Source organism: Pogoniulus pusillus, chromosome W, assembly GCF_015220805.1.
Source record: "Pogoniulus pusillus isolate bPogPus1 chromosome W, bPogPus1.pri, whole genome shotgun sequence".
Lineage (NCBI taxonomy): Eukaryota > Metazoa > Chordata > Aves > Piciformes > Lybiidae > Pogoniulus > Pogoniulus pusillus.
Window position 1 is genome coordinate 5,189,479 of NC_087308.1, and position 17,249 is coordinate 5,206,727.

General features: G+C 43.4%; 1 protein-coding gene across 8 annotated transcripts in view; it reads right to left on the reverse strand.

Annotated features, from left to right (window-relative positions):
* Positions 1-7,138: 7,138 nt before the first annotated feature.
* The window catches only part of LOC135192841 (chromodomain-helicase-DNA-binding protein 1), a 272,474-nt gene continuing 262,363 nt past the window's right edge, over positions 7,139-17,249 (reverse strand). For 5 of the 8 annotated variants that reach the window (XM_064176221.1, XM_064176217.1, XM_064176220.1 and 2 more), the window contains 4 exons: positions 10,663-10,759; positions 10,401-10,458; positions 8,777-8,987; positions 7,139-8,140 (listed from right to left, as the gene is read on the reverse strand). In XM_064176221.1, the coding sequence (XP_064032291.1) occupies positions 7,777-8,140; positions 8,777-8,987; positions 10,401-10,458; positions 10,663-10,759 (730 nt within the window). In that variant the 3' untranslated portion in view covers positions 7,139-7,776. Of the gene's footprint in view, positions 8,141-8,776; positions 8,988-10,400; positions 10,530-10,662; positions 10,760-17,249 lie in introns of those variants that run through there. The other 3 variants (XM_064176222.1, XM_064176223.1, XM_064176224.1) reach the window with 3 other exon arrangements.

Sequence of the window (17,249 nt, forward strand, 5' to 3'; positions counted from 1 at the left end):
AGGCCACCTAATGAATACATTCCAATAGATTCGGTTCTCTCCACTATCCCTTTCCTCCTCCTGGCTGGAGGCAGGGCACCCCTAATGCTGAACATGGCATGTAGGGTGTACACAATGATTGGTGGTGTTGTGAGAGGAACTGCAACTGTTGGAACAATTGCAATTGCTCTCGGGAGCTGAAGAAGTGACAGCTACTTTTCTGGCATTATTGCCTCTGTTTCTGCCACTCTGCAGTTCCCTGACTCTCTTTGAAAGAGCTGAAGTAGGTTTACCATCCCACTTGTTCATGTTCTCCCCATATGTGTCACGCAGAAGTATCCACAGTGACGCACGTGATTGCTGCTGTCTGGGTGGAATTTGTCTCCTCCTGGGCTGGAATTGCCTTGCAGGAGGTGGGCGTCTGTTCCTGACTGCAGAAACATGCACCCATTCAGATGATGCAGGAACGGTATCCTTTACCAGATTAGTAATGTTTCTGAGATCCTCCTTCAGTTCTTTCATGGTATTCTTAATCTCTGTAGTCATAGTTTGTATGGCAGAGACTAAACCAGAATGTGACAAGCTGTCCTCAATCTGCCTCAGCTGATCAATAAATTCACCAACAGTGAAAGATCTTCCATTATCACTCCGTGATAGAAATTTGCTGGCCAAGATGTTAGCATAGGATGAAGGAGCAAGCTTAATCAGCTTCTTCATGAGACCTGTTCCCAAAGGAATATCATCAGGCTCATGAGTACCATGATCTCCATAGAGCACTTCCTTCACAGCAAACTCCTTCAGAAGCTTAATTCCCTGCTCAACGGTGTTCCACTTCTTGGCAGCCCATGGCAAATCATCTCGGGAAGGATATCTCATAGCCACAGCCAACAGAAGGCGTGTCCACAAGCTAACCCTACCAAGAGGACTTGCTAGGTGTTTGTCCACTCCACTCTCCTTAGTGAGTGGTCCCAGCTGCTTAGCAGACTTGTCTCCTACCTGCAGGGCATTAGCACCAATGCCACGGCATCTCACTAGCCAGCTTAGGATTGGCTCACCTGATTCCCTTGTGTATTCCTTCCTAACTTCCCTGACCTCTCTGAGTGGATCCTTTGAGCCTTGGATGTCATCTTCCTCCTCCTCTTCCTCCTGTTGTTCTGGTGGTGCCTGGCCTAACACAATCTTCCTCATAGCATTCCTAAACTCATTGGAACCATCCTCTCTCTTGGCAGCTAACCTCACAGCACTCCTCTCACTTGAGTATTGTTGTCTCAGCACATCTACAAGGTCTCGTAGACTGTCTTCTCCTCCTCTTCTTGCTGATCACCAGAGGTCCCATCTCTTACATCCTCCTGCGAACCACTCTTTGTCTTAGCTTTTGCCTTAGCAGGTGCCAGAAGGGCCTGAGCAGCAACAGACTTGGACATGTCTGCTGGAGGGTTTGAATCCTTAGGGGTCTGACTTGGAGCATTTGTATCCTTAGGGGTCTGACCTGGAGCTTGTGAGTTCAAATCTGCCTTGCTTTTCACAGGAGGATTCTGATTCTGGTCTGCTGGCTGGGGTTTCAAATTGGCTGAGCTGGTGTCATTAGGATTTGGACTGACTGGGCTAGCGTTACCAGCATTAGCATTAGCATTAGTGGGATTATTTGCCTGTCATCCTGGGATGCCTGCCAACCCTGAGGTGTTATCATTTTTGCTAGGGTCATTCTGATTTTGGGTACCTGTCTGTCCTCCTGGGGCTCCTGCTAAACTCTGTGGCTTGTTTTGGTTATCCTTATCATTGTTTACGTTAGTGGCGGGAACATTGGCTGTGTTCCCAGCACTTGGAGTAGGAGGGGCAGAGGCTGGCAAGGGGGAAGCCGATAACTGTGTTCCCTTGTTTTGCTGTGAAAGAGACTGCTTCTGAGACACAGAATTTTTCCTAGCTCTTACAGAAACTGTTTTTGAATTTTTCACCAATAATGCCAAAATTAATATGAATATTAAAATCATGAGGCAAATATTAAAAATTGTGAGAAGAAAAACAGTTTTACACAAGCATGTCCCTAAACAAACAGTTGGAATTCCTGTCTTAGGCTGAATAACTCTCATTAGAGCCATATTTAAAGCAGAATTTCCATTGATTGTCACATTATTGACCAGAGCTCCTGTAATGTCCTTGGTAATATTCTCAGAGATATTAAAACCAGCATAACCAAGAATAAAATCACCCCAGCTCCAGAACATATCTGAAACCTTAGCTTTAGCCTTATTATAAGCCAGATTAATGAAATAAGCAACAATTTGACCTTTTAACCAACTAAATGCCAAGAAAACAAAACCAGACCAGAGCAATGCACCGACCAAATACAATAGCTGCTTGATTAGCTTCATCTTAATTCCCAGAGCTAATTTCCACTCACTGAAATCTCTAGCCCCACGTTGGGAAAGCCAATAAAAAATGTGATGGTTTGGGGGTTGCCCCGCCCCCCCACACTTTGTATTTGCCCCAGCTAACTCAGACGGACCCTGGGAATATAGATGAAGCAATTTATTTACAGCTAGCAGAATTTACAAGCAGCTATTTTCAATATATACAGTTATATACAATTATATACAGAAATATATAAAGGATAAACAATACAAAAGCACAACTCCCCTCCCAGAAACCAAGTCCCCAGGAGGGGCTCTCAAACCACCCCAACACCTCCCCCCGGCCCTCTCAACCTTACCCCAGTTCTCAGGAAGAAGAGAGGTGCAGCCAAGAGGTTAGGGAGCAAGGTTAGTAGGAGCAGGGTTAATGAGATGTGACCAGGTCTAAGGCAAAAGCAAGAGTGAAGACAAAATGGAGAGTAAGTCTTTCTTCTTCCCAGAGTTCTCAGCGAGACTGTGAGAGAAGTTGACATCAATTGTTTTCATTTCACTGCCCATTATCTAGTTCTGTTACCAAAACATTCTAGCTTGCTTCAAACTAGCACACCAGCTCATTCAGAGGTCTTACAAAAGGCAGAAGGTGACAGGGGTCCTGTCATTCATGAAAAGAATTTGTTGGGCAAGTCTGTTTGGGTATTCTCCCCTTCGGGGGAGGCTACACCTGTCCGAGGGGCGGTTTCTGCTGAAGGACCTGGTCAAACATATTGGGTTATGCAGAAGAATGGTGAAATACAATGTGTGCCACAAAAGAATCTGACATTGGCAGAAAGAACGTAGATATGTTGTTATGAGTTCTTTTGCAGATGATTGTGGTGCCCAAAAACCATGAAGAGCCCACTCTCCATGAGCATGAACCCTGTGAGTGCCAAGAGTCCTGCTCTATTCCACTCATCGTAGAAAACATCTGACTGTTCTAGAAAACCATTGAGCTAGCCAACGCCTGAGACAGATGGAAATGAGAAGATGAATGACCAGAAATTGAAGAAAGATGCTTGAAGCCTGGAAAATGACCATCTACGATACTGATGTTATCCCTAGTTACATAGAATGATGCTGCAATGGTAAATTACATTAAAGGGGTGGATTGTGGCCATTTGAGCTGATTCTCTAGCTCAGACATAGGGGAAAGATGAACACTCCAGGGATAGGCCACATAATGGCAACAATAGATAAATTAATATAATTTCATTGGAGCATCAAGAGCTTAATGTCTAGAAGCACAGCTTGTTCTCCCCCTTCTCCCACTGGCTTCTGCTGCTTCAGCTGCGCCTATCTTCCCCGGATGCTGTTTTGGCTGCTGCTGCTTCTACTGCTTTGCCGCCGCTTGACCCCTCCCCCATCTCCCTTAAGGTTATTGTATTGGTTTGTTTTTTTTTTCTTCCTTCTCTAGTTATTATCTCTCTTTACATTGTTATACTTACACTATAAGAAATACAATTTCATCTTTCCCTGACTTTCAAAAAAAGGGTCTGTGTTGTGGTGAGTTTATTTCTCCCCGGGGGAGGGATCTGCCTTAACCCGCGACAATGTGGCACCATTCACCACCACTCTCTGGGCTCTGCCGTCCAGCCAGTTCTTGATCCAGCACAGAGTGAATCTGTCCAAACCAGGAGCTTGTTGTAGCAGACAGTCTCAAAGGCTTTGCTGAAGTCCAGGTAGACTACGTCCACAGCCTTCCCCACATTCACCAGGTGGGTAACCTGATCATAAAAGGAGATCAGGGTGGTGAGACTGGACCTGCCCTTCCTAAACCCGTGCTGGCTGGGCCTGATCCCTTGGCCATGCTGTAGGTGATTTGTGATGGCACTCAAGATGACCTGTTCCATGTCCTTGACTGGCACTGAGGTCAGGCTCACAGGTCTGTAGTTTTCTGGCTCCTCCTTACGACCCTTCTTGTGGATGGGTATCACACTGGTCAGCTTCCAGTCTTCGGGGACCTCTCCAGTGAGCCAGGACTGCTGATAAATGATGGAGAGTGGCTTGGCCAGCTCAGCTGCCAGCTCTGTCAGCACCCTAGGATGGATCCCATCCAGTCCCATGGACTTGTGAGGATCCAAATGTCTCAGCAGGTCCCTTAATTCTTCGTCATGGATTAGAGGGGGACTATACTGGTCCCTGACTCCATCCACCACTTCAGGAGTCCAGCTGTCCTGGAGACAACCTGTCCCACTATTGAAGATTGAGGCAAAGAAGGTGTTAAGTACCTCTGCCTTTTTCTCATCCTTTGTCACAATATTCCCCTCTCTATATAATAAGGACTGGAGGTTGTCCTTGGCCCTTCTCTTGCCATTCATATATTTAAAGAAACATTTTTTATTTCCCTTGACAGCTGTGGCCAGCCTAAGCTCCAAATGGGCTTTTGCCTCTCTAATTTTTCCTCTACAAGACCTAGCAACTTCCTTGAACTTTTCCTGGGACACCTCCCCTCTTTTTCCAAAGATGATATACTCTCTTTTTAATCTTTAATTCCTTCAGCAGCTCCCTGCCCATCCAGTCTGGCTGCCTCCCTCATCGGCTCGTCTTCCGGCTCACAGCCTGCTCCTGTGCCTTCAGGAGTTCTTTCTTGAAGTAGGTCCAACCTTCCTGGATCCCTTTGTTTTTAAGGGCTGTTTCCCAAGGAACTTTATGAGTTAGTTCCTTTAAATAGGCTGAAGTCTGCCCTTTGGAAGTCCAGTGTGGAGGTTGTGTTGATGCCCCTCCTGGTTTCTCCATGTATTGAAAACTAAAATTTCATGGTCACTGGACCCCAGGCAGCCTCCAACCACCACATCCCCTACCAGTCCCTCTCTATTTGTGAGCAGCAGGTCAAGCAGGGCTGCCCCCCTGGTAGGCTCACATAACAGCTGGGATAAGAAGTTGTCTTCCACACATTGCAGAAACCTTCTAGACTGCTTCTCCTCTGCAGTGTTTAAAGTCCCAGCAGATGTCTGGTAGGTTAAAGTCGCCCACCAGAACAAGGGCAGGTGATATTGAGGCAGCCTCCAGTTGTTTAAAGAGTAATAAATCAACCTCTTCTTCCTGATTGGGTGGTCTATAACAGACTCCAACCAGGATATCGATCTTGTTGGCCTTCCCCTTAATTCTCACCCATAATGACTCAACTTGATCATCCTTGATTTCTACCTCCATGACATCCAGAGCATTCCTAATATACAGAGCCACTCCCCCACCTCTTCTCCCTTGCCAGTCTCTCCTGAAGAGTCTGTAGCCATTGATTACAGCACTCCAATCATGTGAGCCATCCCACCACGTTTCAGTGATGGTGACAATATCATAGTTTTCCTTCAACACCAAAGCTTCCAGCTCGTCTTGTTTGTTACCCATACTTTGTGCATTAGTGTACATGCACTTCAGCTGGGCTGCTGCTTTTACCCCTATCTCTAGCCTACCTTCCTCAATTTCCTTTGATTTATCTCTAGTGGTGTCATGTTTAACCCCCTCCCCCTTCCACTCTGGTTTAAAGCCCTCTCAACAAGCCCAGCCAGCTCATGTGCCAGGGTCCTTCTTCCCCGCCCTGCGTCAAGAACAATCTTGTGAAAAACTGGGCCAAAGAACATGGTATTGAGTGCTTCTACCACATGCCCTACTATGCACCAGCTTCAGGGAAGATTGAGCGCTACAACGGTTTGCTGAAAACCACCTTAAAAGCCATGGGGGTTCGAACTCTGAAAAACTGGGACAAGCATTTATCACAAGCTACCTGGTTGGTAAATAGTAGAGGTTCAGTAAACAGAGCAGGACCTATACAATCAGACTTGGTCCAAACAGTAGACAGTGATAAAGTTCCTGTTGTACGTGAAAAGAATCTGTTAGGGAAAACTGTTTGGGTATTTTCTCCTTTGGGCAAAGGGAAATCTGTCCGAGGGGTGGTGTCTGCTGAAGGTCCTGGTCATACCTACTGGGTAATGCAGGAGAATGGTGAAATCCAGTGTATTCCACAGAGAAATCTAACTTTAGCTGAGGGAGTTTAAATTCAGAGTGTATAATACAAGCTGTTAGGAGTTTTCTGTTCTAGGTACCATTGGCATCCAATGAATGAATCTACAAGAGAATCTACAGTCCATGAGCACAAACCCAACGTCATCTGGGAGTCCCTGTTCTCGTCTCATCTGTGAGGAGACAAACTGTTCTGAGCTTTTGAATCACCTACATCTGAGATAGCTGGAATGAAGTGTGTACTGAACTTGCAATATTCATTAGTGTAAATATTGTTTTAGGTTAGATTAGATAATTCTCAGCAATACTGTGAGTGAAGTAGACAGGGGGGGATTGCGCTAGTTTGAAGTTAGCTAGAATGTTTTGGTAAGAAGAACTAGATATTTTTGTATATAACTGTATATACTGTAAATATCTGCTTGTATATTGTGCTAGCTGTAAATATAAGCTTCATTCATATTTCCAGAGCCGTCTGAGTGTAGTCTGGGTGATTTCTAAAGCGTGGGGGGTGGGGAACACTCAAACCATCACACGGTCCTTGAGCAGGCTGCTGCATTTTTGCTTTTTCTGGGCTTTGGACAGGTATTCCTTTTCGTTTTCCTTCTGTTCTCTATATATACTGATGTAATCTGATATCTTTGTAGCAGGGGAGTAAAATATTCTGTGTAAATCAACTGAAAACTCTCCCTCTGCCTTTTTTCCACCTCCCTTTCTTATCTCCTGGTAAGGAGAGAGGAGACAAGAGATGGGACGGGGATTGTGGAGGAGTTTAGCCCTTGCACTAAACCATTACAGAAAGGAACAAGCAAAAATTATAAAAAAGCAAGCTCATTTAATTAGTTTGCAATATTTTACAGCCATTTATTTTATTTTGTAAAAAGGCATTATAACAACTGATCACAAACAGGAGAAATTCTGGCTAGTTTACATTTATAGGCACAGAATTTAAGTATTCAAGCTTGTGATGAAAAGCGTGGTTGCAGTGTACAATGTAAACATACAGCTTTGAAAAGTGAATAAAAATCCTTGAGAATTCTTTATTGAGAAAGCAAAACAAACTTCTCATTCACTCTTGAAACATGATCACAGGCCAGTGCTTAAAAATTCATTTGCAAACAGAATTTAAACTTTTTTTGGCCTAAATACAGTTTCATTAGATCCTCTATGAATGGGGCAGTACTAGGCTTCCTGTAAACGTAAACATTTATCACTTCTTGGTAAATAGAGGAGAAAAAAAAGAAAAGTGCCACAATATTTGCAGCACAGTGCAGCATACACTTTAGATACAAAAATATTTTTTCTTGTGATAATAGACCTTGCACCCTGGAAAGAAGTAACAATACCGCTACTAAGAGAATATCCAGTCCACATCTTTTAAATTACATAAGGCAATTACTGTGTTAGCTTACTGTATATGGTTAAAAGAAGTTCCAGAAAATGTCAGTCTTTGTTATGTTTTCCGGCTACTCCATGTATGTTCAGGTGTACTTTTTTGATCGGATGAGTGTTCAAATGGAGATCTGTGTCCTAAAGGAGATCTTGAACCATAAGGAGACCACTGATCTAATGGTGACCTAGGGCCACTACCAGAAGCTCTGTGGTCCATTTGCCAATCTGAGTAGTACCTATAATCTCTGGAAGATCTATGATGGCTGTACTCTGAAGTGGAACGGTGATCTGAATGTATCCTGTGTTCTGAATAGGAAAAATGATCTGAATGAGGCCGACTGTCTTTTAAACTTCCTTCCATGTTTGACCTGTGATCTCTGCTCCTGTGGTCATCCAGCTTTCTATGTTTACTATCACTATAGTATCTGAAAAGATTTACTTATATTAGTATTATTGAACACATGATAAGAACTACAGTTATGTCAATTCAAAAGAACTGCATTAGAGAAATCTCTTTGCAGTTTTGCATTACTCAGAAAAGATATTTGGGTACTTACTACAAGTGTTGAGTTGGCCTCACTTAGGCCACGTGGGAGCGGGAAAGACATGAGCTCATACCAATATGGTACATAGGTGGTCAATCTGTTTATTGAAGCTAAGCATGGTGCTTATATCGTGGATTTGGTACAAGGGCATGCATAATTCTGATAGGCTCACACAGCAGAACATGGGCTGTCCACACGCATAGAGGCAGACCTGACCAACTAACCCCCTTAATTCCCCTTTGCACAGATAGCCACAACATTTGCTTGTTCCCAGGGCTAACCAGCCTGCCTCCTTTCCGAGGCCCCCTCACACGGCTCAGCTACAGATAGCAGTTAAAGTTTCCCAGCTTCTACCCAAGGCTGCTTTTCTGCAGCTGTGCCTCCTTATCAGAATGACCTAATGTTACCCTGCCTGTTCTTTTCACTTTAGTTCTGCTCAAACCCTGATACTACAAGCATACTGCAAAACCAGGAAGGGAATTATTAACAGATTTTATAATTGCTGGAGCAATTTACCTTCTGTCTTGTTTATAGTGATCCCAGTTTCTGTGGTCTTTTCCATTGCTGAAGGCTGAATAGGACCTTTTCCTAGAATCACTTCTCTTATAAGCATCTCCCTGATGCCTGTCCTTATGATGATCATGGTATTGTGACAAATGTCTATCGGAAGAATAACTGTCCATGCTACTGTCATCATGGTTTGTATTCTCTTTCAGTCTTTCAACATCTGTTTAATAAAGCAGAGATTATAAGGAAGTCTCATATACTATAAATTTTTTACTTCACCAATTCAAACAGCATTTCTATATGGCAGATTTAAAGCAATGTGAAAGTGACATTATAATTTGACAAAACCAAGATTGAAATAATTGAAAGATAAACATATTAATGTGAGTGAACTGAAAGAAACCTCAGAGGTAAATAGAAGGCAAGCAATCAAGAAATATTACAGAATCACAGGGACTAGGAGGCACTTCAAAAGATCATCTAGTCCTGCCAGAGCAGGATCACCTATACCATATCACACAGGAAGGCGTCCAGGAGAGTCTTGAGAGTTCTGTCAATCTCACAGGGGAAAAAAAAATTCCTCATGTTTCCATGGAACTTCCTATGCCTCAAAATCCACACATTGCTCCTTGTTCTGTCATTGGGCACCACTGAGAAAAGAATGACTCCATCTTCCTGGCACTCACTCTTTACATATTTATAAACATGAATGAGGCCATCCCCCAGTCTCCTCCTCTCCAAACCAGAGAGGCCCGGTTCCCTCAGTCTCTCCTCATAAGGAAGCTGTTCCACTCCCTTAATAATTTTTGTGGGTCTGTGCTGGACTCTTTCAAGCAGTTCCCTGAAGTCCTTCTTGAACTGAGGGGACCAGAACTCGGCACAACATTCCAGATGTGGAATATAGATATGTAAGGCTGAGAAACTAAAATTTTCCACCTTATAGACTGAATGCAGAGGATCAGTGTAGCCCAAATGAGCAGTCAGTAGAGACCAGGTGTCTTTAGTAGAGCAATTTTAAACAGAATGGTCAGAAGTTCCTTTCTAAGGAGAGATTGTCCAAGCACAAGCATCAGTTTTAGAGACACATCTTGTTAATGAAAAGTTTTTAGTGATATTCCTAAAATACATTATATTCATTTTAAACCCATGATAACATACTCAAGGTTTTACATGATTTGATATAAAAACAAGTATTACAAGAAGGCAAGTACGGGACCATAGAAACCAGTATTATTGCCAACAATAAAAGACATCCCATATAACTAATTGCTAATCTTGACTTCAGGGAATATCTTTTTAAAGATATGGTGACATTACAACTGCTACAAACAGGCACAGAGTCTCCAAGAAGTTGGTTTCTCTCCCTCCTCAAAATTAAATACCAACAAAGTGTTGGGTGGTTGTTTTTTTAATATTTATTTATTTTAAAAGAATGGCCAAATAACTTGCTACTAAAATCAGTAAGTACCAAGTTCAGTCTGTGATCAGTTGAATTTCACCAACAAACTATTGAAGTTATGTTAAGTCAGCCTATTCCTACAATGGGAATTCTACGACAACGTTTTAAGCTTATTTCATTTCACATACTGTCATTTAAGATATCCAGCACAGTAACGTGCTCAAGATTTCTTACCTGGATTTCTAATTACATGTGTATTCACATTGCTGCTAATATTCTGGTCACTGTGTTGCTAAAAGAGGCAAGTACAAAAATTGTCATTGATAATTCCCAAAGTTGCTTCCGAATTCTTCAGAAAATATCCTAAGAAAACAGACTAGTTTACTATGAACAGTAAAATACACTTCAAATGTATTGAGTGTACTCAACTGATATAATAAAACAGTTATAAAATTAGACTATATATATTTATACATTTAGAGTCTGAAAATATTACCTGAGATTCTTGGCGTTTTTTGATTGCATGTTTATACAGCTTGTGCAGTTTTCTGGCATCAAATTCTGTAAACTTAGAGACAAAAATCCACAAGTTTCTAAGGAAAAAGAAAGAGAGGATTTAATTCTTCCATATATTAGATTTTATTGTATCATACAACAGAACATAGACTTAAGTGAAATTATTTCAACAGTACTTCAGTAAATTGATATCATTGTAAAGCCTGTTACACCAAATATTACCTGTCTGCGCATTAGACATTACTTATCTGCATTTAAAATATTTGATAAATTAATTCTTTTAATGATTTGTGTGCTAGTTTAAAGCTAGCTAGAATGTTTTGGTGAGAAGAACTAGATTACAGGCTGTGAAAGAGAAACAAGGGTGATGTCTACTTCACTTACAGGCTTGCTGAGATGTATAAGAACAAGAATCAAAACATAGATAAGGGAGTGGCTCTTTGTCCAGGCTGTGGGCTGCATTTCTCTCTAACCTCACCTTCTGTCTCTTCGATTAATCCACTTGCTGCCTAACCCCCCTTGGTTGACCATCCATTCTTCTTTGGGGCACAAGGCTATGTCTGCAGTAAGGTAGGGGAGTGGGAGAAGGTGGAAGGGTGGTTGGGAGCCCCTCCTGGGGACTCAGGTTTTCTGGAAGGAGAGTTGTGTTTCTGTATTTTACCTTTTACCTTGCATATTTCTGTATATAACTGTATATATTGTAAATATCTGCTTGTATATTGAGCTAAGCTGTAAATATAAGCTTCATTCAAATTTCCAGAGCTGGCTGAGTCTAGTCTGGATGATTTCCAAAGTGTGGGGGGGCAGGTAACGCCCAAATCATCACATCCTTTATTTTGGCACTCCAGCGTGGGGCAAATTAATTTTGAGTGATTGTTAATTAACTCTGGGAATCAGAATGGAGCTAATGAAGCTATTTCACTTAGTGAGGGCTACTGTGTGGCCTATCCTCTGCTTTCTGCTGTATAATTGGGTTAAGGCATAAATTGGTTACTTTTTGTTTAATCTAATTTTGAAGAAGATAAAATCAAAGGTTACTTCCATTGTTTTGAACTGGGGAGACTATATTTTTGGCTGTATTTGGGTTTAACGTTACCACCAGTAACATTACAGGAACATTTACCAGTAGCATTAGAGGAAATGGAAATAATTCTGCTTTGTCCACAGCTTTAATGAGAGTGATCTTGCCTAATACCCAGGCACCTAACCCTTGCTCTGAATTTTATTCACCTGAGACTGTGGTATTTCTGTCATGTGTGAACTTAGGTCTTGTAATTTTGATTTTCATATTAATTTTGGCATTATGTAAGAGAAACTTGAGTGGGATGACTTTAAGAGGTAAAAAGAAGGGGCCACTGTCCCAGACAAATGATAAACAAAGCAGCAATCCGAATGTAAACAATGATAGCTCACGTGGAGAGCATGGGGGGGCCACCACTATACCTCCTCCCCTTGATTCTGGGAAAGCTGCCAATGTCCCAGCCAATAACAATAACATGGCAAATGCCCAGGAACAGACATAACAGCTCAGGCCCAAGATGTTTCTTCAGCCAATTCAACTAATTCAGCCAGTTCAACTCCTCAGACAGGAGGAGCCCCTAAGGCGAATTTGAACTCACAGGCCTCAGGCCAGACCCCCAATAATTCAAAACCGCTAGCAGAGTCATCAAAGTCCATCTCAGCTCAGATCATTTTGGTGCCAAGCCAAAGCCCGAGCAAAGACACGACATTTGACAAAGAGTGATTCAAAAGAGGACTTAGGGGAGGGGACCTCTGATGCACAAGAGGAGGAAGAGGAGACGTATAGTCTTTGAGATTTGGCTAACATGCTCAGATCTCAGTACTCTGATGAGAGGAGCGCTGTGAGATTGGCTGTTAAGAAAGAGAATGGTTCTGATGAGTTTAAGAGTGCTCTTAGGAAAGTTCTGTTTCTAGGCCACAGACAACCAGATCAACAAGAGGAAGAGGAGAAGGATGACATCCAGGATTCCAATGATCCTCTCAGAGAGGTCAGGGAAGTTGGAAAGGAATATTCAAGGGAATCAGGAGAGTCAATCCTAAGCTGGCTGGTGAGGTGCCATACTATTGGTGCCAATGCCCTGCAAGTAGGAGACAAATCGGCCAAACAGCTAGGACCACTCACTAAGGAGAGTGGAACGGAAAAATACCAGGGAAGTCCTCTTGGTAAGGTTAGCTTGTGGACACGCCTGCTGTTGGCTGTGGCTATGAGATATCCTTCCCAAGATGATCTGCCACGGGCAGCCAAGAAGTGGAACACCATTGAGCAGGGGATTAAGCTTTTGAAGGAGTTTGCTATGAAGGAAGTGCTTTATGGAGATCATGGCACACATGAGCCTGACGGCATTCCTCTTGGACCTGGTCTCATGAAGAAGCTTATTCAGCTCGCTCCTTCATCCCATGTGAATATCTTGGCTAGCAGGTTTCTATCAAGGAGTGACAATGGAAGGTCTTTCACTGTTGGTGAATTCACTGACCACCTCAGGCAGATAGAAGACAGCTTGTCACATAATGCCATAGTCTCTGCTGTAAAAATGCTGGGTACAGAGGCAAAAGATGGCATTGAGAATGGCATTAAGAATAGCACAAGAGAACTGAAGTAGGATCTTAAAACCTCCATTTCCAATCTGGTAAAGCATACCATCCCTGCATCATCTGAATGGGTGCATGTTTCTGCCATCAGGATCGGATGCCCACCTCCAGCAAAATAATTCCAGCCCAGGAGAGAAATCCCATCTAGACATAAGCAATCACATGGGTCACTTTGGATAATCCTGCATGACAAATTTTGTGAGAACATGAACAAGTGAGATGGTCAGCCTACTTCAGTTCTTTCAAAGAGAGTCAGGGAACTGCAGAGTGCGAGAAACAGAGGCAGCAATGCCAGAAAAGTAGCTGTCACTTCTTCAGCTCCCGAGAGCAATTGCAATTATTCCAACAATTGCAATTTCTCTCATAACAACACCAATCACTGTGTACACCCCACGTGCCATGTTCAGCATTAGGGGTGCCCTGCCTCCAGCCAGGAGGAGGAAAGGGATAGTGGAGAGAACCGAATCTATTGGAATGTATTCATTAGGTGGCCTGGCAGTTCAAAAGTTCGGAAATACAGGGCTTTAGTTGACACAGGTGCTCAGTGTACTTTATTGCCATCAAATTGTAAAGGGACAGAGTCCATATCTATTTTTGGAATCACTGGTGGGTCTCAAGAGTTAACTAAGTTGCAGGCTAAGACCAGTTTAACTGGTAAAGAGTGGAAGAAACATACTATTGTAACTGGTCCTAATGCGCCTTGCATTCTGGGAATTGACTTTTTGACACAAGGTTGTTCCAAAGATCCTAAGGGTTGCAAATGGGGTTCTGGAATAGCATCTGCAGAGACTGAGGATGGCAAATTGAAATTGTCCATTAGACCTGAACTTTCAGATGAATCTGCAGTTGTGGGACATCATGATATAGAGGATCTGGAAGTGCCAATTGCTTCTCAATCTGTGCACCACAGGCAGTACAGAACTAGCCGTGACTCTTTGTTGCCCATTCATCAGCAGATTCGTCAACTGGAGAGTCAGGCTGTCATCAAGAAAGCTCATTCACTTTCCAACAGTCCCATCTGGCCTGTGGCAAGCCTAATGGAGACTGGTGGCTGACGGTTAATTTTCGTGCCCTCAACGAGGCGACTCCACTCATGAGCGCAGCTGTGCCGGACATGCTGGAACTCCAGTATGAGCGGGAATGGAATGAGGACAAATGGTATGCAACCATAGAAATTGCTAAAGCTTTCTTCTCTATTCCCATAGCAAAGGAGTGCAGGCCTCAGTTTGCGTTCACCTGGAGAGGAATCCAGCACCAGTTCAACCGTTTGCCTCAGGGGTGGAAACACAGCTCAACCATCTGTCACTCAGTCATCCACAATGCACTGGAGAAAGGTAAAGCTCTGTGATGGTTTGGGGGTTACCCCGCCCCCCACACTTTAATATTTGCCCCAGCTAACTCAGACGGCCTCTGGGAATATAGATGAAGCAATTTATTTACAGCTAGCAGAATTTACAAGCAGCTATTTACAATATATACAGTTATATACAATTATATACAGAAATATATAAAGGATAAACAATACAAAAGCACAACTCCCCTCCCAGAAACCTGAGTCCCCAGGAGGGGCTCTCAAACCACCCCAACACCTCCCCCGGCCCTCTCAACCTTACCCCAGTTCTCAGGAAGAAAAGAGGTGCAGCCAAGAGGTTAGGGAGCAGGGTTAGTAGGAGCAGGGTTAATGAGATGTGACCAGGTCTAAGGCAAAAGCAAGAGAGAGAAACAAAATGGAGAAAAAGTCTTTCTTCTTCCCAGAGTTCTCAGCGAGACTGTGAGAGAAGTTGACATCAATTGTTTTCATTTCACTGCCCGTTATCTAGTTCTTTTACCAAAACATTCTAGCTTGCTTCAAACTAGCACAAGCTCCAGAGCACATACAATTCATCGACGACATCATTGTGTGGGGGCCAAACTGCTGAGGAAGTCTTCGAGAAAGGTAACAAAATCATTGACATTCTCTTGTAAGCAGGTTTTGCCATTGAGAGAGGAGGTCAAAGGACCTGCCAGAGAAATTCAGTTTCTGGGAGTGCGGTGGCAGGATGGTCGCCATCACATTCCACAGGATGTGATCAACATAGACTCCACCATGGCAATTCCCACCAATAAGAAGGACACTCTATCTTTCTTGGGTGCAGTGGGATTTTGGAGACTACACATTCCTGGATTCAGTCAAATTGTCAAACCTCTGTACGATGTGACTCGTAAGAGAAAAAATTTCGAGTGGGGACCTGAACAACAAGCAGCCTTTGATCAGATGAAGCGAGAAGTAGTCCATGCCGTGGGCTTGGGACCTGTGTGATCTGGTCTGAACTTTAAAAGCATTCTGTGCATGTCTCTGAGTGACAATGGTCCAACTTGGAGCCTTTGGCAGAGAGCTCCAAATGAGACACGTGGTCATCCACTTGGTTTCTGGGGTCATAGCTACAGAGGTTCAGAGGCAAATTACACTGCAACAGAGAAAGAGATACTAGCAGCTTATGAAGGAGTGAAAGCAGCTTCTGTAGTGATTGGAACTGAGTCACAATTGCTTTTAGCTCCTAGACAGCCAGTTCTAAACTGGATGTTCAAAGGCAAAGGTTCAGTACCGCATCATGCCACAGATGCAACCTGGTCTAAATGGATGGCTTTGATAACCCAACGAGCACGAATGAGTAATCTCGATCAACCTGGTCTGGTGGAGGTGATCCCCAACTGGCCGGAAGGCACAGACTGTACCAAACCTCCAGAGGAGAAAATAACCCTTTGTCCCAGGTTGAGGCTATGGGTTTAAAAATTTCTGGGGACTAAAAGACTGTTATTCAATTCCATAATTTTGCTATCCCTCTATAGACTCACAACCAGGTCAGCTCGCTCTCCTTTCCTCCCCCTCCTGCCCTGTGTGTGTGGCAGGAACCACTTTGTCAGGAAGAACATGTAAGCGGTAGGCCTCCAGAGGCTTGTTTAGGCCTTTTTGGATGGCAGAGGTGTTGGGGGGGGGAGAGGACTGGAGCACTGGGGAGTATTTGATTTAGTTTTTGGGATGGGGAAAAATTTAAGGGGGTTGCCATAGATGCCATAATTTCTTTGTGATGTCTATCACTGTATTTTCTCTCTCTAAATATGATTCTGCATTTTATCTCCGACTTGATTTGGAGTTTAATTTCTGTCAGCTCTCTTTAAAAAAACACGACAGCCATGTTGAAGAAGCTCCTCCCTATGATGATCTCTCTGATCAGGAAATGAACTATGCTTTGTTCACAGATGGTTCCTGTCGTCTTGTTGGGAACAAGCGAAGATGGAAGTCAGCAGTCTGGAGTCCTACCAGAAGAGCTACTGAAGCGAGAGATGGAGAAGGAGAATCCAGTCAGTTTGCTGAGGTAATAGCTGTCCAACTTGCTCTTGATGTGGCTGAACGTGAGAATTGGCCTATCCTTTACCTCTACACCAACTCATGGATGGTAGCCAATGCTCTATGGGGTTGGCTAAAGGACTGGAAGAAGAATGGTTGGCAGAGGAAAGGAAAGCCTATTTGGTGCGCTGATCTACGGCAGGACATTGATGCATGGCTGGAGAGAATTCCAGTGAAGGTGCGGCATGTAGACGCACACATGCCTATGAATTGAGCCACTGAGGAACACCAACACAACCAGCAGGCAGACCAAGCTGCTCAGATTTCTCAAGTTGATACAAACTCTGATCTTGACCTTGATTGGAAATGTCGAGGTGAACTGTTCCTAGCTCGGTGGGTCCATGATTCATCTGGACATCAAGGCAGAGATGTAACATACCGATGGGCTTGCAATAGGTCAATTGACTTATCCATGGACGCTATTACCCAAGTCATCTATGACTGTGACATTTGTGCTGCTATTAAGCAGGCTCAGCGAATCAAGTCCTTATGGTATGGTGAGAGATGCTCAAAGTACAAGTATGGCGAAGCGTGGCAGATTGACTACATCACTTTACCTTGATCTTGTT